At 53.0% G+C, this 23,963-nt stretch overlaps 4 protein-coding genes across 4 annotated transcripts; 3 read left to right on the forward strand and 1 right to left on the reverse strand.

Moving 5' to 3' along the window:
- Positions 1-329: 329 nt before the first annotated feature.
- NCS54_01144700 (Cytochrome c oxidase subunit 6, mitochondrial) lies at positions 330-1,343 on the reverse strand (the record flags this gene model as incomplete). The annotated part of the gene is made up of 4 exons (XM_053156722.1): positions 1,105-1,343; positions 828-873; positions 618-735; positions 330-448 (listed from the first exon to the last, which is right to left on the reverse strand). Exons 1-4 carry the CDS (start codon positions 1,260-1,262, stop codon positions 330-332), a joined length of 441 nt encoding a protein of 146 aa, XP_053012697.1. The 5' UTR covers positions 1,263-1,343.
- Positions 1,344-3,506: 2,163 nt separating this feature from the next.
- On the forward strand, positions 3,507-4,693 carry NCS54_01144800 (Elongation of fatty acids protein; the record flags this gene model as incomplete). Its single annotated transcript, XM_053156723.1, has 4 exons — positions 3,507-3,926; positions 3,977-4,046; positions 4,097-4,309; positions 4,362-4,693. The coding sequence occupies 4 exons, from the start codon at positions 3,507-3,509 to the stop codon at positions 4,691-4,693; spliced, it is 1,035 nt and encodes a 344-aa protein (XP_053012698.1).
- A 3,744-nt stretch (positions 4,694-8,437) lies between these two features.
- On the forward strand, positions 8,438-10,355 carry NCS54_01144900 (F-box domain-containing protein; the record flags this gene model as incomplete). Its single annotated transcript, XM_053156724.1, has 2 exons — positions 8,438-8,781; positions 8,837-10,355. The coding sequence occupies 2 exons, from the start codon at positions 8,438-8,440 to the stop codon at positions 10,353-10,355; spliced, it is 1,863 nt and encodes a 620-aa protein (XP_053012699.1).
- Positions 10,356-19,041: 8,686 nt separating this feature from the next.
- NCS54_01145000 (Hypothetical protein) lies at positions 19,042-20,232 on the forward strand (the record flags this gene model as incomplete). Its single annotated transcript, XM_053156725.1, has 1 exon — positions 19,042-20,232. The coding sequence occupies one exon, from the start codon at positions 19,042-19,044 to the stop codon at positions 20,230-20,232; it is 1,191 nt and encodes a 396-aa protein (XP_053012700.1).
- Between the last annotated feature and the right edge of the window lie 3,731 nt (positions 20,233-23,963).

The raw sequence follows: 23,963 nt of genomic DNA on the forward strand, positions 1-23,963 counted from the left end.
CACAACTATATCCCGAAGAGCCGAGTTCTCAACTCAGTTGTGAGTTGTGAGCCGTGGATCCTGGTAGTACAACATCAACTCTCAGTCACCATGTGATACAAAGATGCAGAATACTCTCAACATTGGAGGAGATTAGCAAAGAGCAAGAGTCGCCAAGTCGCGCCTGGGGCTATAACACAATCGATTTGGGGCTGCCGCAACCAAACTCCCCCGTCTACCTCTTGTACTGGATTTCTTCCCTTCCGTCTCGGTTAACATGTACACGCGGGGCTTGCCCGGTTTGATCGGGGCTTGCCCGGGGCTCAAACACTCTGAGACCGAGTCATCGTCTACTTCTCCTCGGGGTACAGCTCCTCCTTCAGCGGCACGCCGAGCTCTTCCCGGAGGGGCTTGAGCTCCTCGAGGTACTGCTCGTACTGGCCCTTGTTCTCGACCTTGGACTTGATGCCTGTGGAAAGTCAGTAACTCGAAACTCGTCGTGGGCTGCACTCGCGTCCGCCGTCTCGCTCGTCGTTCTCCGGGTCCAGCAGTTGACGTTGGTCAATTGATACGAATCAAGTGGATCCGGTCGGTCGGGCGGACGGCGAGGCTAGCTTTCAATTGACGAAAAAGCATACCTTCGAAGATACGGACGGCAGTGCCAAAGTCGTTGACCCTTCGGGCGGCCTTGAGGGCGGCGGCAATCACCGAGGGAGCGGGGACGAGATCGTAGGCGAAGGCGTTGTTGAGGTTGCGCTATGGTTTGGTGATAAGCCAAAAAAGTCATACGACATTTTCGGAAGCGGGACGGAGAGCGTCGAAGCTCAAAGCCCGTGGGGCGGGCCTACCTGAAGCTCGAAAACGTCCTGGACACCGTCAAACTCCTTCTCGAACCTGTAGAGCGTCGTAGTTTAGCCATTGAACCAAGCAGAGACAATGTGCGGCCGCATTGAAGGCATTCGGGAAAAATCGCGTGGGGAGAGCTCTGGCCCATATTGCGGCATCTTGCGGCATCTTTTTTGCCCATGGGCGCGAACCACGCAAAAGCAGCCGGGCTCAGGACCCCATTGCGAAGCCTCCAGAACTTGGTATCCCCTTCAATTGAGGCCGCGAGGGTGTTCCTACCTGGCGGAGAACTCCTCAAAGGTCTCCTCGGCGTGCTCGCTTCGTCGGGGCATCGAGGTGGTGAAGTGGGCGACGGCCGAGCGGGCCACAAGGGGCTGGACGGCAGGGCGGACGGAGGCGGCGCGGACGCCGCGAGCAACACGGAGGAAGGCGGACATTGTGGACGGGAGGAGTTGGTTTCCTGGGGGAAGAGTGGCGATGGGTCGTCGAAAGGGCGATTTAGAGGTTTGTGAGCAAGCTGGGGGGGTCGGCTCGGGTGATGACTGCAGAGATGTTTGGGCGAGCAAAGGATGGGCTGAGGGCCTTGGGATGATGACTAAGGCCCGGCTATACCAGAACGAGGCAGCCGTGCGAATTGCGTTGTCTAGGGCTGGTTTTGGTGGGCGGCCGCACAGAAATGGACTGTGTTTGACATCACTACGCACTGTAGTTCCTGCGAGCTTATTTGACCACTTCTTCCATTGGTCATTCCCGTCAGGTCCCCAGCAATCAGGTCAGATGGCAGCCCGTGGAGCGAAGGGAGTTGGCGATTGAGGAATTAGGTGCCCGAGGGTGGGATCTGTATCCCCGAGACTCAAGCATGGCACAATTGGACAATCTCAAGACGGCAGAACCTCTCGAGTCACGAATTGGAGAGTCCATGCACTTAATCGGCAAGGCTGTCTTTAGGACCAGGTACGTGGATGAGAAAAATGCAGATTGTCCAATGGCCTGGTCGTAATTAATTTATTACGGCACCTAATTGACATGAACGTCGCGCCACAATGATGCACGGCCACAGGTGTCATGGCACGGCCACGGTTAAGGCCACGGTTGACGATGAGAGAAGTTGACGAGATGTTTCGCGATAGAGGCATGCTGAAGTGTTGAAAGCGAAAAGAATGCTTTGGGCTTTGTAGCAGGTTTTATGTTGTTCAGTAAACATCCAATGACGAAACATGTGAAATCAGCTACCAATACGGACCTAATATCTGGCCACAACAAATTATTACGCTCGTCAACATATATCAACTCTTGCTTCACCGCGTGATTGACACACGATGTTTGTGAACCCCTTCAATCAGATTTATAGAGGTTCTGTCTACTGAAACTCCGACGGCCTTTGCAAGGCTCTAATGCTGGGTTTCGAGTCAGGTATGAAGCTTGCCTCTTGAAATTGAAATGATGTAAGATGCAGATGGAGACGACCAATCAATCGGCGCAGACACGACGATAGGAGCACCAATACCCACGCCGAAATTGCCGGCTGCTTTTTTTCTGCTGCATCACCAACGGGGAGTTCCTCGGTCCAAACGACGGACAGCCCGGACAACAACGTTGCATGCTCTGGAAACCATTCTTCTTGGTGGAATAAAAAAAAAAGTCGGGATGAAGTAGGTCAAAGTCCGCTTCAAACCACCAACAATGCCACCTCATCACCGCTGTCTTGGCGTCCACGAGAACCTCGGGACACAACGAATAAACGGCTCAGGCACAAGGGGGAAGACGTCCTCAACGATGACCCCTGGCCTCCGCTCTTTTAGCACCGTTCCTAGGGGCATGTTTGGATTGGGCGTCCACCCCGTTTCATTCCCTGAGAATCACGTGCCATAGTGTTCCTCCCCCCGGAGATTGAACATAGATCCAGGCGGAGGACCCGCTATGATTGGCGGTCTCGGAGGACTCGGTAAATCACATGTGAAGGGTGACCTCCTTTCCCTCATGCTCCTGCCTCTTGCTGTGCTAGAAATTCCAGGAGCAAGGGCAGGCAGCGCCAGGTGCAGCAGGAGCGCACGAGCCCAGGCGGGCAATTGCTGCGCGAGTAGTCCATGGCCAGCTGGCTGGCGGTCCGGGGCGGGCCTGCCTGTCTGGAGATTAGGCCAAGATGCCCCTACAAAGACGTACTAGCGGCGCAATTCGAAGCACCCACACCTGGGCATGGAAGGCGCGGTGCAGGTGCAGCAGGGTGCCACTTTCATTCTGCTGCAGTGCACGTACGCCCAGACTCTGAGCCTGCCTGAGAGAGAGCCAACTCGATCGGATGGAAATTTCCCCTTTTTGATGCGCCGCGTCCTCCTCCTCAATCAAATCTTCTCCTTCTCCTTCTTCCCCTTCTTTTCAACCCTTTGCTCTCCCTTTTTAATCCTCCTCATTCCCCAATCGCTGCCTGCCTGGCTCTTTTCCTTCTCCCCCTTCTCTCTCCGGAGGTCCTTCTACTTCTTGTCATTCCTTCCAAGTCTTTACTCGAGCACCTTCACGTGTCCTCCGCCGTCGCCGGCTCTGTCCTGTCGCGTCCTACCACAACGTCAGACAGAACTGCCTCGAGAATCAGCCACGTCGACACGTCACTCGGCGCCTTTGTTCTGTAATTAAAGAGCTTGTTGGTCACCATTCGAGTCGGTTCAGCCTCTAGATCGCCCATCATGTCTTCGTCTCCCGCAACCTTCTACGAGCAGCTTCCTCTGCCTACCATCGACCGACCCTTCGGCATCCACCTATGGCCCATCTTCGACAAGGCATGGACCGCCGTCGTGGGCTACTCGGTCAACGACTTCAAGTTCGTGCCCTTTGAGACGCCCATGTCGACCCTCAAGTCCACCTCGATCTTCATCGTCATCTACTACGCCATCATCTTCGGTGGTCGCGAGTTCATGCGCAACCGTGAGCCCTACAAGCTCAAGACCCTCTTCCTCATCCACAACTTCTACTTGACCGCCATCAGCGGTATCCTCCTGGCTCTCTTCATTGAGCAGCTTCTCCCCACTGTTGTTCGCGGCGGCATCTTCCATGCCATCTGTGATGCTGAGGGTGGCTGGACTCAGCCTCTGGTTGTCCTGTACTATGTGAGCACCTCCCGTTTGGATATTTTATACGCTCGTACTGACTGTCACAGCTCAACTACCTCACCAAGTACCTCGAACTCCTCGACACCGTCTTCCTGTTCCTCAAGAAGAAGCCTCTGAGTACGTTCTTCTAATACCAAATCCCGAAACATTGGCTAACCCCTATTCAGCCTTCCTCCACTGCTATCACCATGGTGCCACCGCTTTCCTCTGCTACACTCAGCTCATTGGTTCCACCTCGGTCTCTTGGGTTGTCATCTGCCTGAACCTCACCGTCCACGTCGTCATGTACTGGTACTACTTCCAGAGCGCCCGTGGTATCCGCTGCTGGTGGAAGGAGTGGGTTACCCGCCTCCAGATCATCCAGTTCGTCATTGATCTCGGTAAGCCCAATTGCATATTCCTGCGAAATAAAACATGGCTAACAGAATACAGGCTTCGTCTACTTCGCCTCGTACACCTACTTCACCTCGACCTACTGGCCCTGGATCCCCAACGCTGGCAAGTGCGCTGGCGAGGAGTTCGCTGCCTTTGCTGGTATCATCACCCTCAGCTCCTACCTGGTCCTCTTCATCTCCTTCTACTTCGCCACATACAAGAAGCAGGGCAAGGCGCCTAGCGGTCGCCAAAGCCTTCGCCGCATGTCCCAGGCTCCTCTCCCCGACCCTCACCTGGTCCAGACCACCCCCGTCAAGGGCAAGTCCAACGGTGCCACCACTACTGGCTCCAGGACCAACGGCGCCACCACCCGATCTCGCAAGGCTTAAACGGTGTCTGACGACACTGCCAAGCCTGGCGCGCCGTCGTAGCAGGAGGACTTCCCAGGTCTCTAATACCTGTTGGTTCTTGAGGGTATAGCCGCGGCGTGCGGTACGAAAAACGAGAGGCAATCTGCATTGGAGTTGGATCCGGATCGATCTCGGCGACACCGACATATATAAAACAGTTGTTTGGAGATTTCGTTTTTACCGAATTGGGCATCTCGGCTCGATTGACTTCAGGGCTGGGATCCGCCACGAGTAATATTGTCTTTATGGGCAGTCATAATGATGGAGGGTGTTGATGAGGCTTCTCATGGATTTTGTGTTTACCGGGCGAACATGGGGCATATTTGGCAGGGCGGGCATGGTTATTGGGACGACAGTCTCGGCCGACGTTGCGACCAGCAGTAGTCGGCCCCAGGCTACGACGATCTACCTAGAACCCTTGTAATCACTCTTCGCGGGTCATGTATGATAGATATTTTGGATGGTCCCTTCGGGACTGCCAACAGGGGGTGTGATAGATGATGCTAATTGATGTATAAGTCTAAGACGGAGCCATGACTTGCCTGTGAAGTGATGTGGTAGAGACCGAGAGCCATAGCGGCCAACGATATACTTGACGATTCTATTACCAAGTATTTGGAAAGCGATGACTGTGTTGGTCGACGAACGCTGTAGAAACATTGCAGTGTACCAATCGATTCCAGAGTTTTAGGTATCCGGGTGTTCTATATGGCTGAACAAGCATGAGGTTGGTCACGACCATGAGGTTGACCATAATCATAAGGGTGACCATGATTCTACTGTTGACGACCAAAAACTTAAGGTTGCTCTGATTCCAAGGTTGGGACTGATAGGTGCTTCGACGTTGATCTTAAAACTAGACTTAGCCAAGACCCAGAAGCTGACCTTAGTTCTGGGGGAGCTATTCATTACTGCTTGAACTGATACACATCTACAGCCCATAGTTGGGACATTTTGCAAGTCTGTTCATAATACTCGGGCTTGTTATTCAAGACCAAGTGCCAAGATGTGTGCCGAGCAACAACAGCCTGCCACGATGTTGTCTGGAGACCGGGCCACTAAATGAACGCTATGATTTGTTTCTGGACATACGAAATTCTAACATGTTCAGAAGGTAGAAGTTGGAAAGGAAAAGCAGTTTTACCTGGACGTCTTCTCAACCAACGCCTATCACCAAGTGGGCGATGAACGATAAAGGGGTGGAATCCAGGGAGCAAAACATCAAAGATAGTAGTCATAAGGAGTAAGGCTATAGAGGAAGAATATTCCCATTTGCCTTAGTCCATCGATTTCTACAAGGGCTTGTGCAAGGAGACCATCCTGGCCGATCAAAGTATGGTAGCCAAAGGCTTGGAGAAGTGAAGGAGGCGAACATCTTGGGCAAGCCATATGAACTCTAGCTATCTCAAGCCATGGCTAAAAACATGATGCTTAACCTACAGCGTGATCCTACTTTAAACAGATTCTTAGAACTATGTAAGGACATGGTTGGAGATCGGGTAGGCTACCAATGCATGGTAACCCTACACTTGATGGACAACATGGTGTACGTTTTGAACACGACGTCTGCGGATATCATGGTTTCTAATTGGTTATAGCACTTTCGGTATCAATGGAGCAATCGAGAAGCAGTCCTAGCTACGTTAGTACCTAGTCTGGCATGAACCTGGTATTAGTGACGTGATGACGGCCGGATAGATGGTAGAACTGGCACTGCGAACTCGCCAACGTCACCGTTGGAGCTGAAGCCTGCATATTCGAAAGGCATTGTTTCCTCAAGGTTTGGTGTGGCGTTTTTATTTAATCTATTATGTTCGTCTGAGTGACCTCTGTTGGGATGGTACCAATGGTAAAGGTCCCATTAGACTCACTCTCAAATAGGTGCACTCTTCCTTAAAGCTCGCTATTTCACGAGCACTCTGCTGATAAAAATATTCTACTGTATTTCAAGTATAATTCTCTTGCTCGCCACGTCCAAGATTTAAATTACCACCTGAGCCTAGATGTCGTTGACGACAGCCTTCACCACAGACAAGGCACATGCTTGCCTTAGAACAAGAGACAGAACTAGGCTCGAGCACGGTTGCGTGTAAGAGTTGCGTTTGTTTTAAAATTGTCCCTATTTGATTCTCCCATGGGAAAATGATAAATGGATTGCGTCCATCAACGTTGGCCATTCAACGCTTACCACCCTGAGTCCACGCACTCTTGTTTGCGGTGCACCACGTTCACCGTGGGCTTTTCGAGATGGCCACATGCGCTCAATGGTCAGACAGATGGCAAACTGGTCAAAATGGGAATTGTACAGTTGGCCAATATCCCTTTTCACTTTGGCATCACAGGGCTTGGCATGTACTAGCGAGGGAGGGAGGTCTAAGACTTCAGCCCATAGATGTCTCTCCACGACTTTCATTCAGCCTTTCTCTGCATCGTGCCAAGGCCGTTCAAGCTGTGAAAGCCATCTTGCACTTCGCAACACTGCACGATGCCTTAATTCCAAATCTCAAAGTTTATAGAGATGAACTGACGTCATGTCTGGGGTTGATAGGGTCGGCTATACAGGGACAGGGTGAGGGAGAGACGACAGGAGGAGAGGACAGGCATCCCTATTCCAATGAGTGTTAGTCTGTACAATTTGCTGGCTGCCAATACCCGTTGGAGCTGGTTCAAGACATGGGTCCGCATCCCTCAAGCTGCTATAAAGGGAAATGTCGGCCGCATATCCGGGAGGGGAGACCTTTGTAGGCTCCGGACGTGTTGAATATGCATTCGCCGGCCAAGTGTCAGCCATTCGAGCTGGCACTCCTCGTCTTGGCGTACGGTCACTGCAGGACCGTTGCTCGCCAAGGGTTACGCGAGGAAAAGCTCCGGGAGGGGCCATTCGCGCTCGCGCTTACATCGATGGAGCAGTGGCACCTGTTGGTCTCTAACTGAGATGGATGGACGTAGGCTTGTAGTCTTGTGTATTACCCATCTCGGCCCCTTTTCAATTTCAAGACCCAAGGGATACACGGGTAACCCCTCATGGATAAGCACTACCGGCTATCCGTGATACAGACAGACAGACAGACAAAGACTCTCCCCCCCTTGACACCTGCTTCTCCCCCATTCTCCCCCTGCCTTCAACTCCGTCTGCTGTCTGCCGGTTGATCAGAGCGCGCGCGCTTGGGCTCCAGAAAGCAAGGGCAGACGCCACTCAGCCTGGATTTTGCGGGGCAGCGAATCGACAGGCGCTGTTTGGCAACGATTCACTGGCTCAGCAGCTCCCGCCGACGTTTGGATCCAGCGCGTTTATTGCATGATTGACCTCCTGAGCTGCCATCTACCTGTCAGTAATTCCCCTTACTACGCTGTAGGTTCCTTCCTGTTTGATAAGAGGACACTGAACAGATACATCACCACGTGCCCTCCCGCGTTCCAAGAGGAAGGTACCCTGCTGGTACCCCTGCAATTATTTCCAAGTCCCTCCATCATTCAGTCCCTCCACCGTCCGTGTCGCGCCCAACTCCCCTCCTCTCCACGACTTCTCTCTCTCCCTCAGCTTCAACCTGGACCTGAATCCTCCTCCTTCTCGTCCTCTTTTCCTCATTCTTTGCCTTTCATAGTCCAATTCTATTGTCTCAAACTTCCTTCCGTCCTCCACCGTTGTGTCCTCCAGCGCCCAGTTAGTCGCTCACAGACACCCTCTCTCGACGCTGCAACCCATCGAATACACCTGCCAAGATGCGGAACCCTTTTCGGCGCCGGAACAAGAAGGATAAACTCGCCAACGGCCGCCAAGGCTCCGACGCCGGTGTCGTCCCCGACGAGTTCCGGCCCCCGGGCGCCGGCCGACCGCCTCTGTTCCCTCCGACTCGCGGCTCTGCCTACCTACTCGCTCACCTCCCGCCCAACGTCCTCCAGCGCATATTCGCCTTTGTCTGCCCGCACGCCCGAGATGAGAGCTACGAGACTTGTGAGGGTAGCGCGAGCGCAAGCGATAGCACATGTATGCTCTGTGACTTGCGCGACCTAGCGCATTGCGCCCAGGTCTGCCGCGTCTGGCGTCAAAACGCCATCAAGGTCTTGTAAGTCTCGCGACAGTTATCTTGAACGTACCGTAACTAATAGCTTTCCCTCTAGATATCATAGCGTCCGCATTGATGCCGTCCACTACTGTCCCCTTGAGGCATGGCTGGCCGAGAGACGTAAAAAGACACACCGGTTCGATCGCAATGGCATCCCAGAGGATCCTGCCCAGGCCCGTCTGCGCCTCCTCCGCCGTACCGTTCGCGACGACCCGACACGCATCGGCAAGCTGGTCGAGTACCTCAAGATGCCCTACATGCTGCGCGAGTCCTCCCAGGTCGAGCTTGCCCAGACCATAGCTGTACTTCCGAACCTCAAATACGTCGACCTGCCCGAGGGCATGTTCTGCGACGACCCGAGCTTTGCTACCCTACGCCTTGAAGTCCAAGCCCGATGCCCCAACCTCCGCAAGATGACATACGTGGGCGGTTCTGAGCGGAGCTTTACCATGCTTGCCACAGGGCAGGTCTGGCCTCGCATTGAGGTGCTTGAGCTTAATAATCTCAACATCGATCCCATGACCATCCGAGCTGTGCTTGGGAGCCTCACCCATTTGCAAGCTCTAAAGGTGTCTGAAACTCCAGGCCTCACAGACGAGGTTCTATCATCATCAGACGGGATGCCAACCCTACCGCCGTTGAAGGAGCTGGTTCTCAAGGACACGCCTGGTGTGACCTTGAGGGGCCTCATTGAGTATCTGGCGTGGCAGGAGACGCAGCAGGCTCTGACGGTCCTGACCCTCAAAGATACTGGCGTTCACCCTGCCACTCTGCAGGAGATTCTCACAATGGCCTCGTCTCTCAAGACACTTGCTATTCAGACAAACGTTGTCGAACAGTTTCCCAACTCTTCCAAAATCCGCCCTCTTGCATCCAGGACATTGGAGACACTACGATTTGAAATCTCCGGAGCTTCATCCGGTCCCTTTGCGAGCGTAACGCAAGGATATTATACCTATCTTGCCTCGTCTATCCTGGGAGGAGGCTTTCCCAGGCTTCGGAGACTATATGTTCATGACGACACCTTCCCCGACCAGCTTCAAGGACTCCCACCTCCCAACGCCGCCTTCGCTGGAGGCCATGTCCGCTCCGGCTCTACATCGTCGACCAAGTCGACTCCTGCATTCAATCTCTCGCCAGCTGGTGGAAATCTACCTCCCTTTGCGCCTAAGCGGCCAGTTTCCAACGTACCTCCTTCCAACAAACGCTTCAGTTCTAACAACCCCTTTGCCCGCGGCCCCTCTTCTCCTCCCCCCACACATCATCTAGAAGTCTTCACCAAGAGTGACGAGTTTGGTAAGTGGAACTTTGCTAGGATTGACCCTATTCGGTCTGCCGCAGCCCCGTCTCGTCGGCCGATCAGTAGCTATGGGCTGGCGGCCGACGTTACAGGGTTGGGGTGGGATCAGGGTGATGCCCGGCGAAGCATCATGGTTGGCAACGGAACTGGTGGCTTCCTAGCTGTGCCAGGTCAAGGGGGCGATCGTGACAGTACGGGCAGTGGGCTATCTGGGGAATGGCGGCCTCAAAGCAGTGGAGGGGAGCCTCGAGGCAGTCGAGATCTGTGGAGATGATGATATACGCGGCATTACGCAGCCTTTGGGGCTCATCTCGGTGTATCTTCTCGAGGGCCCCTTTCACGATCTTTATGGTATGAGCCTTGCCTTTCATTCCCTCCCGACTTCCTGGTCCTCCGGCTAGGGAGTCTCGGCAGAGCCGGCAGGAGACAGCTTCGATAGTACACATTGAGAGTACGGGGGAGGGACAGGGGACAGCTTGAAGCTGATCTGTTTTATGTGTTTGTTTGTGACGGTTGCATTTTTGGAATCAAAATACCCTAGCAGTTACATGGAGAATTGCATTTGTGTTGTTAGTAGTTAGCGAGCGGGCGAGTTTGCGGGCAGACCTAGATTGATACTAGGAGGTTATTACTTAGACCTAGAGTAATCTATATTTCTTTGTAGCTTTGGTGTTTCTTCTGGTGAGTGAATGTTGGCGTTGGCATGGTAGTGTTAATTCTGTATCATGACGACACCTGTAGGTGAGCAACGTATACTCCTTTCAGTCTCTTCCGTCCATGTTGAAACGCAATTGTACTTGGCTGGTGCAATTCCCATTGCCACGGCCTTGCTTTGATATCCTTGATGTGTTGTTTCATCTTGTACATCCGCATCCGCGAGATACTGTGTCAAGTCCCTCGCTTATCCCCAATTGCATCACATCCACGTCGCAAAAATCCAAGATTTTGCTCTCTGTGCAACCTGTAACGAACCCGTCGATCGCCCTCATGTTCATCAAGTTCTGAACTGCTTGCGGCCCGATGACGTTGTTGTGCATCCCAGGCAGGAGGGGACACCCTTGTCGGTGAGCGAAACTTAACTTACCCTACATCAGCGGCTCCAAGGTTCTCGACGATTTGTGTCACGCCATGGGATAAAGCAGACGGACTGATTATTGGAATGACATGGTACGGTTCTTGAATGCAGGTTCAACGGCTTCGGTTTGGGCCGATGGTTTTTTTTTTTTTTCTTTTTTGTTGGGTTGCGTGGGCTGATGATGCTGCAGAACATGGTGGATTTTTCTAAAGCAAGGGAGAAAAGGAAAAGAAAAAAATCCCGTCAAGGTCATGTGTATATAATATGGTCTGATATCGAAATCCCGAATGCGAAGGGGTTTTCGGAAATGTAAGTAGGGCTCTAGAGAAGCAAGGTACCGCCGGTACTGTGCCTGGTCAGAAGCCGTGGGGAGAGAGAGAGAGAGAGAGAGAGAGACTCGACTGATCTGGGTTGAGTTGTTTGTTTGTTTCATGAATCACCTGACGTGTTTTGTCTAATGCCCTGAGCTGTGCCAATTATTTGAATCTTTATACAGAGGCCTATCTGTAACATAACTGTCTCTAGGAAGTGGCTTATACGGGTAACAACACGTAGAACATGTTCAGGAATAGCAACCAAGCCAGTGAGCACCTTGAATGACCCAAGGTTCAAGCATGCCGGCCTCATAATAACATAGCCCCAAGAAGCATAACAGAAGCATCCCAAAGCAAATCATCCGAGAACCAACCCAGGGTCTCCCCCTCACACTCTCTCCCCAACCACACTGCCAACACATACTCACGCACGCACGCACGCACGCACAAGCCTACCCCCCTTGAGCATGAACGAATAACAGCACATCAGTTGACCGTCAATCAAAAACCCGTCGAGGGACCACCCCAGCTTTTTGGGTGCGGCTCAGCTTGTGGCAACGTTGACTAACGCTCGTCTTCTCGTGTTGCGTGCTTGCATTTGCACCGGGCCTTTTCTTGCCAGCCAGCGCACATTCTCCCGCGGGGTTGGGGACGAGAATAGTAACAACGGCGGCGACTCCGCAATGCGGACGACAAGACATGTAAACTGAGGAGAGGAAGAAAAATCTGCACGGATTCTTCTCGACGAAGGATTCTTTGGAATATTTTGGTTTATTTTCAGCTCGTGAGGTTGTGACTACATTATCCGCCATTGGTTCCCCGTGCCGACCCGTCATCCTGGCAGCTGAGAGAGAGACAAGCGACCATCTCGTAAGCCCGACGTAGGCGCAGCCGCGATAGTGGATGGATGTCTTGCTCTCCCACCGCAACTACAGACTATCAAGGATCCCACCTCCGCAGTCCACCGGAAGCTTGCGCCCCTCCGTGTTCCCGCGGGAGGCAGTGTCCCGAACAACCTGTTTCGTTTCATCCTCTGACCATAGCTCCCCTCAACCGGAAGAGAGTCGAGTACACTGTGCATTGACAACTTTGTCGCGTAGGATCGCGGGGTAGAGAAGAATGTAAAAATGTCATCTATGTGAGGGATGCTATCGACATGGGGACGCATTAAGAACGCGAGACCGGTCTTGAAACAACCGGGAATGGGGACGAAGCAAGGGTTGAAAACTGGACGAGACAGTAGAGCCACGCTATAGCGACCACGCGCGACGCGGACAATTGTTTTAAGCCAGGGAGGAGCATAGCCTTGGCATCGTCGTCAAACTAGCCGTCATCGCGTACTCGGACTCCCTTGAGTCAAGAGACGGGAGGCTGGAACTTGTAAGGGAATAGTTGTGTCAATAACTCTCCTTGGGCGCATCAAGTTTCACATCCATCGATCATCCAGGGAGTCAAGTGTCAAGTCTTTTCCCCGCTCAGTAGTTAATCGCACCGAGAAACCGGACACTGGTTCCCTTGCAAGGGCGAAACCGTCTCCGTAGTGAGCACTATCTTCGAGACAATGTCTAAGTTGGAAACATTGGTCCCCAATTCTTGGTATCTCTTGCTCAGCCTTTCCGTGGTCACAAGGAGTGCAGTGTCGTATTCCGGCCCCCGTAGGTGAACAAGTACTCACAGTATTTCTCAACACTTTGTAGAGTTCACGGGCTAGAACTTTTCAGCCAGAATACCTCGGGTTTGAGTTTCTTGATAATGGATACTCGGGAACCCAAGGGGGCGGGTCCCCCGTGTGTGGCTGCTTAGAACAGACCCAAATTTGGATGCTACAGCAGCCATTTTTAGACAGCCGAGCCAGATGGCGCTAGACCTATCGGGGGATTTTGAGTGGCACGCGCATGCATGGGTAGAGGTGGCTGGTGAAGATGGAACTCTTTTGCAGAGATAAAAGAGTCCCCCCACTGTGACGTTGCCGTTGTAGATGTGGCTGGTGCACAGTCGAAGTGGCTTGCGCTCTGGACATTCCCGTGGTACTTTGAGTGGAGACCTGGGGAAAGGAACGAAAGCTCTCATGGGCTCTCTAGCTTTTTTTCTTTTCTTTTCGCCCTTTCTGCTTCCCGCTCCTCGCTTCCTGCAAGGCGCCAATAATGACGCCATGTGGTTGGAACACCATCCGCCAATCCATTCCCGACATCGAAAATCGTTCAATATCGGGAGCATATTAATCAACAGGTTCGACAGCATATGTCAACAACCTATTCGATATCAGACCATTTGTTATCGAATTGACTCTAGATACATTTCATACCGTCAACTTCCAATGCTCTCGACTCGCCTGGTGTAAACTTTGTCATCCAGACATTCCATTGCGAGGCGCCGTCCATTGCTGACATCTCTCACCAAAAGGGCCGCCTCGTCGGTCTTGCCCGGCAACAATGGCCGCTTACAGGCTTAACCGCCCGCCTCAGCACCATCTCAATAGAGTTGAGGGGCAATTCCCGAGCAGCCGGACGGCACGCTCCAGAGCCGCTCTGATGGGGATGGGTGTCGCCGGTCGCAGTATAGGGCCGGCTGTCAGAAGTGGAGTGTGTAGGCCATCTCATCTCGGACGGAGTTTGTTCGAGATGCATCATCTTCGGGCTTGGCCAGCTTCAATTCCCGTCAATGTAGCCCCCGAGTATCTCTCACTGTGCCCCATGTCATTAATCTGTCCTCAGCGGAATGGAAGTTCGCTTGGCCCTACGGGACGGATGACATGGTAAAACACGACCGCTGTCAGGTGCTGCACATTCGAGACTGGAACAAGATTCTCCGTGTCCATCACCATCAAGTATCCAGTATCAGACGAACCTGCGACGGCATGATCTACGTCTCATCATTGGCGCCCCTGGCAGAGGACCCTAGCCCTCTTGCGCTTTTTGGAGGGGGAGGCCCTGTCGACATGCCTGACCAACCTGAGACCTAAATGGCAAGGGGTTTGGATGGAGGTGGGAGGGGTTTGAGGCCTTGAGGGTTCGAGCCGCAAAGGGTGAAGCGCTCAAGGGCGACGACGGTCCGCCGCCTCTTGTAAACTCCCATGCTGCCTCTGATCCATGTCGCAGCGCAGGGCAAGGCTTCATCGGAAAGCATCATGAAAGAAGTCATCGGAGGACGACGCACACTGTAGACTCAGCTTGCGCTCCCTCCGAGGGAAATACGACCGAGAAGAGCAAGGCGGGCGCCCCGTCATCCTCCAATGTGAAGGATGCCATGCCACGCGCGATGAGGGGATTTTTTTTTTACTCTTGACCCCTCTGGAAAAGAGACTGCCGGAGGACAAGACGGTAGTCATGGACCTGTGAACCACACAAATGTCGGTCTGGCGATAGAAAGACTTTTGAGGCGATGGACGGGTGTCTGGCGCGCGCAGGGAGTTGGTTGCGCTGCGAGACGTGATTGGCCAGGCCCCGTCGCATCTGGTACGATGGCATCCATGCCTGACCAACGGCGGATCACCGATTCTGGTGGAACCAGTTGGAGGAGGAGAAGAGTTGATCAGGCTTTGAGAGACGGCAGACAGCGCGCTTCAAGAGGAGGGCCTGTTCGCCCAATCTCGATTGTGCGTTGTCAAGTTCCTGCATCACACCCACGACTCCCCGACCAATGCGAGGCACGGGATGGAGAAAGAAGAAGAGACCAAACAGTGTGAGAGGCTCTGATGCAGCAGAGAGTATACACGAGGGGCCTCACATCTCACGTCGTGCCTGTGCTGTGCTGTGCCGAGCCCAGTCTAAGTCCAGTTCAGGGCCGATATTCCTCAAGGACGAGAGCTGTGCCGTTGCAGTTGCAGACCCGAAGTCGCAGCGTGCCTGCGTCTGCCCACGTAGGTACAGAAAAGAGATGGTGATGTACTGTTGCATCGCATCGTGCCCTGACTGAGCACGCGAGGATTTACACGCCAGTGCCCTTTAGAGGACTCCGCTTGCTGAGCTGGCCGAAGTTGGCGCAGAAGAGAGAGGTAGATCAAGAGGGAATAAAAAAAAAGTTGCACTCGGCACATGCAACGTCGTGCCTTGGCCAGGTTGAAGCGGACGCTCTTTGGCACGGCACGAAGATGGAGCACTCAGCGGGGGCGCAATGCGAGGCGATGCCAGGAATGGATTGAAGATCAGGTTGGCGCCCACGTTCTAAGCTGGAGCTGGAAGAAGGTGAGCAGCGATGCATCCAAATCCATTCTGGTGGCTTCCATCTGTTGTTTAGTATCATGACACCGGCAAAGGCGCCAGCCGACGACAGCACACACAACAGGTCGGCGGATGGGTTTGGGAGGGTCGTGTATAAGTGCGTGCTGCAGCTTCTCAAGCGTAGCCCTGCTGCATTCCCAATGTGTGTGTGTGTGGGCTTGAAGATGGATGGATCAAGGGATTTGAATGGATGGCAAGACATGATACGCGAGAATAGGCGGTCGCAGAGTTCAAGGCCAGGCCAGGCCAGGCACAGACAGGTACAAGGCACAATCACCCAAGCCCAACAAGAACCCCTTCTCTTACTTTCAGCTCTTGTGCCTGCTTGCCACGGTAACCTCCAAGAGGTCTGTCGACCGAATATGCGACCGACATTTTACGGCGGCAAGGCAACCGAGATTTGTGCTTGTTTATTCCAGACTCTGACACCGGAGATCATTCATTGAGAATTGACGGGTTGGGTTTGCCACCCCGGACTGTCATCTCCATCCGAGATTGATTGCGGTATCAGAAAATGTGCAATTCCTCGTTTGGCCATGTTTGATGTGTCACCGCCCATACCTGTAGATTGCGAAAGCGAAGAGGGAAAAAAAATTGACCGGGTCTCCCCCCTTCTGGACTCATTCCGCCGCTTGACCCCAGGGAATATCCCCTTGAGAGCACCTGTCGCTCTGCAGATCATCGACGGGTTCCGGCGAGGAAGCGGTGTCGAGAGGGGAGCACGAACAAATCCTCTTGTCCGTGTGTCTCCCGTCAAGGAATCCCCGACCTTTTTAATCAGGACAGTCCGTGGGTGAGTGGGTTGGGTTGCGGCATCACGACGATGCTGCCGCTTCTGCATGCTCGCTCCTCCGGCTGCTGCCCGTGTTGACGAGAGAAACTCCATCGAGACCCTCCAAAGCCCCGGATTGCGCCCAATCAAGCACATCTTCATATCCATCTGCAGACGCACGCTTGGCCGGTCCGTCTCTTGGAGGAAGAGCGAAGCAAGCAGCTAGGCAGCCTCAGGCTGGAGTCCAGGGGGGGGAATGATGTCAAGCATCCTTGGTGGAGAGCTAGCGCACAGCACACACAAGAGGTGTTGTCGTTGTGTTGGTCGATGCCGTCCGTCGGGCCAGTGGGTGGCTGCAACGCGGCCCTGGACCTTGACCTTCCCGGGACCCTTGAAGGTTGGAGGAGGGATGAGGATGGGGAGACGGATGGGAATCGACGGCGTTGGGATGCACGAAATCAAACAGTGTGTATCGCCGTTGCCGAGAAAAAAAAAAAAAGCTGGGGACAATAAGGAGGCTGGGTTAAACTAGGGATTACACTTGATGATGTTGGCGGATGACGACGCTGGGCAACAATGACGAGAGCAGACAGCGCACCCAAGACCCAGAAGGGAGGCGAAGTTGGACAAGACAGCTGCGAATAGCCCAATGGTTTTGCAGAGAAGCCACGAGGTTGGTGTTGAACTCGCAAAACTCTCTCTGGGTTGGATAAGCTATTGTGCATGCGGATGACTATGCTACTCGGTGGCTGTACAGTGGGATACTCGATCCTACTATGGTCGTCATGTGCTGTAAAATGTACATCTGATGGACGGATACAATAATACACCATCATCATCTGGGCGCTCAACATCGCCGCGTGGACGAAGACGGCACATGGACGTTCCGGGCCTCCGCCACGATTTGCTGTGTGGTTCCTGGGAACGGATCAAGAGGAATCATCCATCATCCATCTACACCATGTACACAGCACAACACGCCTTGCGGCACCAGAGTCTGACATTCCCGCTGATAATCCTCTCTCTTTGCGTAACTGATCCTCTGACAATGAATGACACGGATCTCGGATAGTATCGCATCTCATGCAGATCTGGAACGCGCCTCTGACTGGAACGATCAGAGTCCGAGAGAGATAGACAGCATCGCAACTCTTGACGTGCATCGAGTTGAAGGATTTGAATGAATGAAATGTCTTGGAACGCACGCACACACGCGCGGGAGGGGGTGTGATGTTCTTAGATGAAACGGCTCTTGAAGCCAACGAGAGAAAAGCCACCGCCTGCACACATGGACGCAGCGCACGCGCGCACCTGGGTCCGTTGCCCAAGGCTGGCTCAGGTCCTTTGGGGTGGAGGTTACAGAAAACCAAACCTCCCGCGCAGATGCTCTCTCTCCCCTGTCTATCTGGTCTGTGAGTGGCTTGACCTGAGAGTGATGAGAGCGAAGAGTGTGTGTCTCGTGGCGGCTGCTGTTGGGCCGTTTGAACCAGGCACTTGGGTTTTTTCTCCCCCTTAGAACTCCTGACGCCGGCGTTTGGTCAATTCAGGTCATTCATTGTTCTACCCCTGATTACTCTAGCCCAGCTGAATCCCATTCACGTCAAGATAAGAAATGCTATTGCCTCTTTTTCAACGACTTTAACGGAGTATGGATACTGGCTTGTCGATGGAAGCAAGAGAGTGGAAGGAAAGGAAGCGCAGGACCCCTGTGAGTCCGCCCGCCTGCCCTTGCGCTTTTCTCCCGAGCATAGACCCCTGCCACCAAGAAGCGCCCCTGCCACTCGAACCTGAGTTGTGCGGGCAGGGGCCAGAAAGAAGCATATGTACCCAGTGCGACATGAAGCTCAACTCACACGGCCGTACTCGTACCAGAATGTGGCTACTACTGTGGGCAAGAGGAGCCCACCTTCAACTTGCCCATGTCTTCTTCTCCACTCTCTGCAGCCAGGGCCCCCCCCAAGCCCAGGGCCCGGGGGGTCTAAACCTTGGTTGGTCTCAGGGACTCGACTCCCATCCACATCCACCAAAGAAAGACTCGCCGTAGGTTCATATTAATGGATGCCCTCTCCCCCAGCCGCCTGCCTTGTCTCTCCTCTCTTCCTCTCCCTCATGGAGTTTTCACCCTCTTGTCTTGAACCGCGGGAATAGACTATCGATTTTCTTTTTTTCCTTCCTTTTCGAAACTCTCCCTCCTCTCGGACGAACTACCGTATAACCGCCCTTGAAACAGTCATTCTTTGCAACTCCCTTTTCCGCTTCCGTCTCCTTTGTCTGGTTTTGGGTCCCCTCGGTGTCTCTCAAGCCTTGTTTCAGTTCTACAGACGCCCAACGACCGCTACCGGCCACATCCACGACCGCAGTCCTCGACCTGCTGACCACGAACCCTCGAGAGAGACCCAACCCGACCAGACCTGTTCTCGCGGCCCCTCGGGTTGTCAAGGTCTCGGCTGCTGGTTTCCTCCCTTTTACATTACATCCTTGGTTTCCCACCCCGCCCTTTGTGTTATTGTCCAAGGGCATATCCACCTCTTTTTTCCTAGGGGAATCCAATATTCCATCACTACCGAACCATATCCGCAATGTCTCGAGTGACGCAGCATCATCCTCAGAGGGAGCTTGATGCTCCCAAGCTTGATACTAGCCTCGCCCAGCGGGGTGACCAGCATTCACAGTCTCGAGCTCAAATAGAAGCCCTATCCGTCGAGCCTCCCATCTATTCCCCATCTGCCGACGCCGACGAATCTTCTCCCGAGTCTACTCCCACCACCATGATTCCTACACAACGAAGTGTTTCCGCTGGAGGAGCTCCAGCTCTGCCCGCGAAGAGCTCTCTCAGAGCTTCCAGGGTCCTCGACGGCCTTCTCAAGCTGACTCCTGGGGAGCAGCCACCCTTCACCACTCAATCAGCCCCTCATGATGTATACCTCTCTTCTGAGGAGGATGCCTCTTCCTCCGCCGATGACTTTTCCGATTTCGAATTCGACTCTGGTAGCGACGAATCCCGGTCCTCGTCTAAGCGAAGGGGCAGCCATGAAGACACAGCCCGAGTTGTGTCTGTTGTCTACTCTGGAAAGCCTTCCATGATCCACCTCCCCCGGCGATCAGTATCACCCAGCTCTAGCGAAGCCTCTTCCTCGCGACCTTCATCACGACTCTCGTCTTCGTCTAGACCTCCTAGCCGTCTCCGCAGGACATCGACACTTCCCGTCATCGACCGCCGCATGTCTCTCTGCACTTCTTCATCTGGCACTATCCTGCACCCTCCCCGGACAAGTAGCATGGGGAGCAGCCGCCTGGAGAAGCAGAGGCCCGAGTTCCTTAGCATTGATCCTTTTGCCATCAAGTCGGAACCCGAGACCAAAGACGACCAGAACGAACGACCCAAGACACCCAAGACACCGACAGGCATGTTCAAGCGGACACTGAGCTTGGTCAAGAAGCGCAGCCGACCTTCGCTCAATACCCACCATGCCACATTATCGAGGGACAATCTCTCCCTCTTCACGCCTACGTTTCACATGGAGCAGGTTCGAGAGGAACCAACAGCAACCGACTCGGACTCGCAGCAGTCTGCTCCCACACCTATCCTCAACAAGGCGCCTACATATCACGAGATTATGAAGACTGCGCAACGGAGGACCTCGACAGCACCGATGTCGCCCATGTCACCCATGTCGGAGCCCGCATCACCAATGACGCCCAATAGTACCCGAAGCCGCCTAAGGCGGGGACTTGAGGCAGCGGCGCGACGACGCAGCGTCAGGGCATGAAGAGACAACATGCCTTGAGAGCTTTTGTATTACGACTTATGACCTGGGCCACATTAATCGGAGCCGCGATAGAGGTTTCCACCGTTTTCTCATTTGTGTTTTTTTCTTTGTACCACCTTACTTTCCACTCAATGGCCCTTAGGAGAGGGGAACCGGCGCATTCATGATTGTTTTCTGGGAAGTGTACACATGCTGGCAAGCAAAAGGAGATAATGGCGTTTACCGTAAAGCATGCAGGATTGCATTGCATACTGGAAAGAGAAGGCGTTTTGGAATTGATATTGGGACAACCACACTCATATGCTTTGCAAGCATCGACGGCCTTGGACAGGCCCTTCTGACTTTTGATTTCTAGATAAATTGTTAATGAGCCCTGACCGCAAAAGGACGGCAGGCGAAGGGGGCAAGGCATTCAATTCATTCTTTTCCTTCACTTGTGGAGGGAGTTTGGAATATTGTCATGAAATACAAACAAGGCAAACATGATTTGCTTGTTGCTCTCATCTGAAAGTTTACTCTGGCGCACACTGTGAAATGATGGGAAATGTACCTATTAAATGGAACCAGGCAACCGGAAGTGAACAAGAATTGTGGCTTGTGGCTTTGAGGCTCCCAGAAGGGGTTTGGTGATGTGATGTGATGGATGCGGTGAGCTAGCTCGGCTCTCAAGTGCCTGAGTCTGGGGGAAAGTTTGTAGCCACAGCCACAGCGCGGGATCTCTAGGGCTGTGGTTAGGCATTCTAGAATGTGGAAGAGTCGGTCAGAGGACAAGATGGATTGCGGTCAAGTTCCGTGGTAGAGTGACAAGACCTCGACTCCTTTCAGTCACGTCAACTGCCAATCCTCTTGACTCCTGAATGACATTGTCTAGTCCATTTACTGGTCTGTGCTCCAGGGATCATGCTCTGTTGTTGCGGTGATGATCCGAGGCGGCTCGTTCGGTGTACGTCAAAGGTGTAAGTGAAGAGATACAGAAGGGATACACGTGGTTTGGGAGAGAAACGTGCGTGGCTGGGAGGTAGAGGCAAAGTACTTGCCGTATTGGGAAGGAGGGAGGAAATGAATTGGCTGGCTAGGGTCGGAGGAGAATGTCACGGGTTTAATGTAATATGCCGCGTAGGTTATGATTTGCATCTAGAGATGATGGAAGTGATTATTTGAGTTTACCAAGTGAATTGATTGACATTGATTGACAGACAGACAGACACAGACACAGACATTTGATCGACGTGATGGTCTGGTGAGTGCTCTTGATGCAAGTACCCCGTAAGCCACAACGCAGCTCCATCACAGACACACAAGCTTCCCCTGGAGCTAAGAGATGACCCCTGTTCCCGTCCGTCATGGGCGTCGCTCGTTATTGAGATCTGCCCTTGTTGAATCCAATCGCCGCCGTTCAGCCACGCAAACGGTCAGTCAGTCAGTCAGGTTCTAACCTGAGAATCTGCCTCGGGGTGAGCAGCGACCGACGCTTTGGCATACGCAGTGACGGACTTGTCACTCGGTTTCAGGGGCCGATAGACGAGAGGTTGAATTGGTGTGGAGTCAACTGTCACTCATCACGGAGGTTTAACCACTGTCGCCCACATGGAGTCTCTTTTCTTTTTGCGCGGACCTGAATCAACAGCCGGGGCCTTCTTTAGTGCCGTTGTTTTTCGCATCTGAGGCAATTGATGCATGCATAAACGTGGGTCTTGAACGCGGATGATCGCGTCTGTCTGCGTCCGTAGGCGCGTTGTTGATTTTATGTATGTCTCTGCTTTTCCTTTTTTGGTCCTCATTAATTAAAGAGATTGGAATTAGTGTCTTACTTGATTCTTCGAGAATGTTTGATGTCGACTCAGTTCAATTGATTAAACCAATCGAGTCTGATCCCATCAATGGCTTCAAAAGGGCTTGAGCCTCGTGCTCTGAAGTTGCCCATGCTCCTGTCAATGCTCTTGTCCATGTGCCTGGAAAAGCAATCAACCTCCATCACGCCACGACAACATCCCACGGCAGTCCCCGGAGGCGTTTCTGCAGAAGCAAAGCAAATTCCCCCATCACGGGTACCTGCGATTTCAACGGATACCGTGTACATCCATGACGTCCCCTCGTGCGATCCGTGGGGCCGTCGGCGCTAGCCCGTGGGAGCTCATTTCGTTTCTATGGATCAAGGAGAACAGGGTCCTCGTATACTGTGCTCGCTACTTTCTTGCCCTGCAGTGGCTTGAACAAGAGAGAGTCAAACCCCTGGCCGAGACCTGAGTGAATGCCGCGTGTGGCTTGTGACTCCAGAGCAACCAGCATCTATCACATCGGATCAAAGGGACAAGACGAGACAAGATGAGAAGAACGAGAACACGAGAGAGCTTCATGTAGGGAGAGTGAAACGTCATCCATCATGAAACCACTGCTACTAGACGCACCAAAATCGACCATCCTACTCAAAACAGCAATGCACTGTGAGATACTCACTCCTTTCCTCGACGACGGCACGTGCGTCAGCAATCTACACGACGGTCGCCGCATGGGGTGGCTGGCGATCCTAGTCTGGGGGAGATTTGAGCGACCTCTCATAGGCTACGCGAGTCAAACTGATCTACAAACAGGTATAATGCGCCGTCTTATGCCTCGTTGTCAGATATATTAGCTGACGAATATTAAACCGTACATTCACACGAATCCTACCTTACCTGACGTGCATCATGATGGGCATCAGGGATCTTCAAGCTCGTGTTAGTCCGAGTGAGAGGTTCTAGATCCTTATCGGTGAGAGTAAAATCCTTCGGACGGGGGTCGTTACTCTACTCGAAACGACCTCATTGGGACATGTCCCGAGATGACGAGTTACAGCTTGAGTTGCACAGTACACTCTGCTGAAAGACTACAACATGTCATGCTCGAAGCTATATCCCGGAACATCAGTGAGGGGTAGAGTTTCATCGATCGGATCCGAAGCTTTGGACCAACTGTCGTGTCAAGCAACATCCTAGATGACGAGATGGAGAACGGTATCAGGTTAGAAGTAGAGCTGAAGAGCTGAAGAGGCGGTGATATTTGTCAGGCCCGAAGCATTAAACTCTAAAGTTCTCATTCGTAACCGCCAAGTCCCATCTTCAGTTCTTTTCTCCGATGTGGCACATACCCCTAGATCATCTGCGTGTACTCTCCCTTATTCGTGGACTTTCCGCTGCTGCCAGTGCGGTTTCGAGAACTTGATGACATCCATCGGAAGAATGTACCGACGTCGGGGCCGGTGGGTTACTGAAAGCCCCTTCATAGTACGTGGATGTAGATATCTATCATTACAGGAGTCACTCTCACTATCTTCATCGCCGGAACACGAGATGCTGGAACACCCCCCAGCAGATAACCCGACTACCTAATATACTCAAGCTGTTGAATAGTGGGGAGATGCCCCAACGGCGAGGAACTGCTGGGAATATCAAACAGTCCTTTTGTATCTCGTAGCCATGAGGGTCCCATAATGAGCAGAGTGCCATCCAGCCTGAGAGACCGGGTCTATGGGGATACACAGTGAGAGGATAGTTGGCATCTATGAATACCAACTTGGCTATCTGGCATCTGTGCTACTCAGGCTATGCCCTGTAAAGCCTGGCTGGTGGCTCTTTACTTCATCTGTCTAGCAGTACCCTTGAAGTTGGAGAAGACGACCCAAGGTGATAGTCTCCTTTGTCTTTGCTTGACCCCTTTGCCAAGGTTTGACTTGACCATGTCCCTTCTCATCG

The sequence above is a fragment of the Fusarium falciforme genome, chromosome 9, assembly GCF_026873545.1.
Source record: "Fusarium falciforme chromosome 9, complete sequence".
NCBI lineage: Eukaryota > Fungi > Ascomycota > Sordariomycetes > Hypocreales > Nectriaceae > Fusarium > Fusarium falciforme.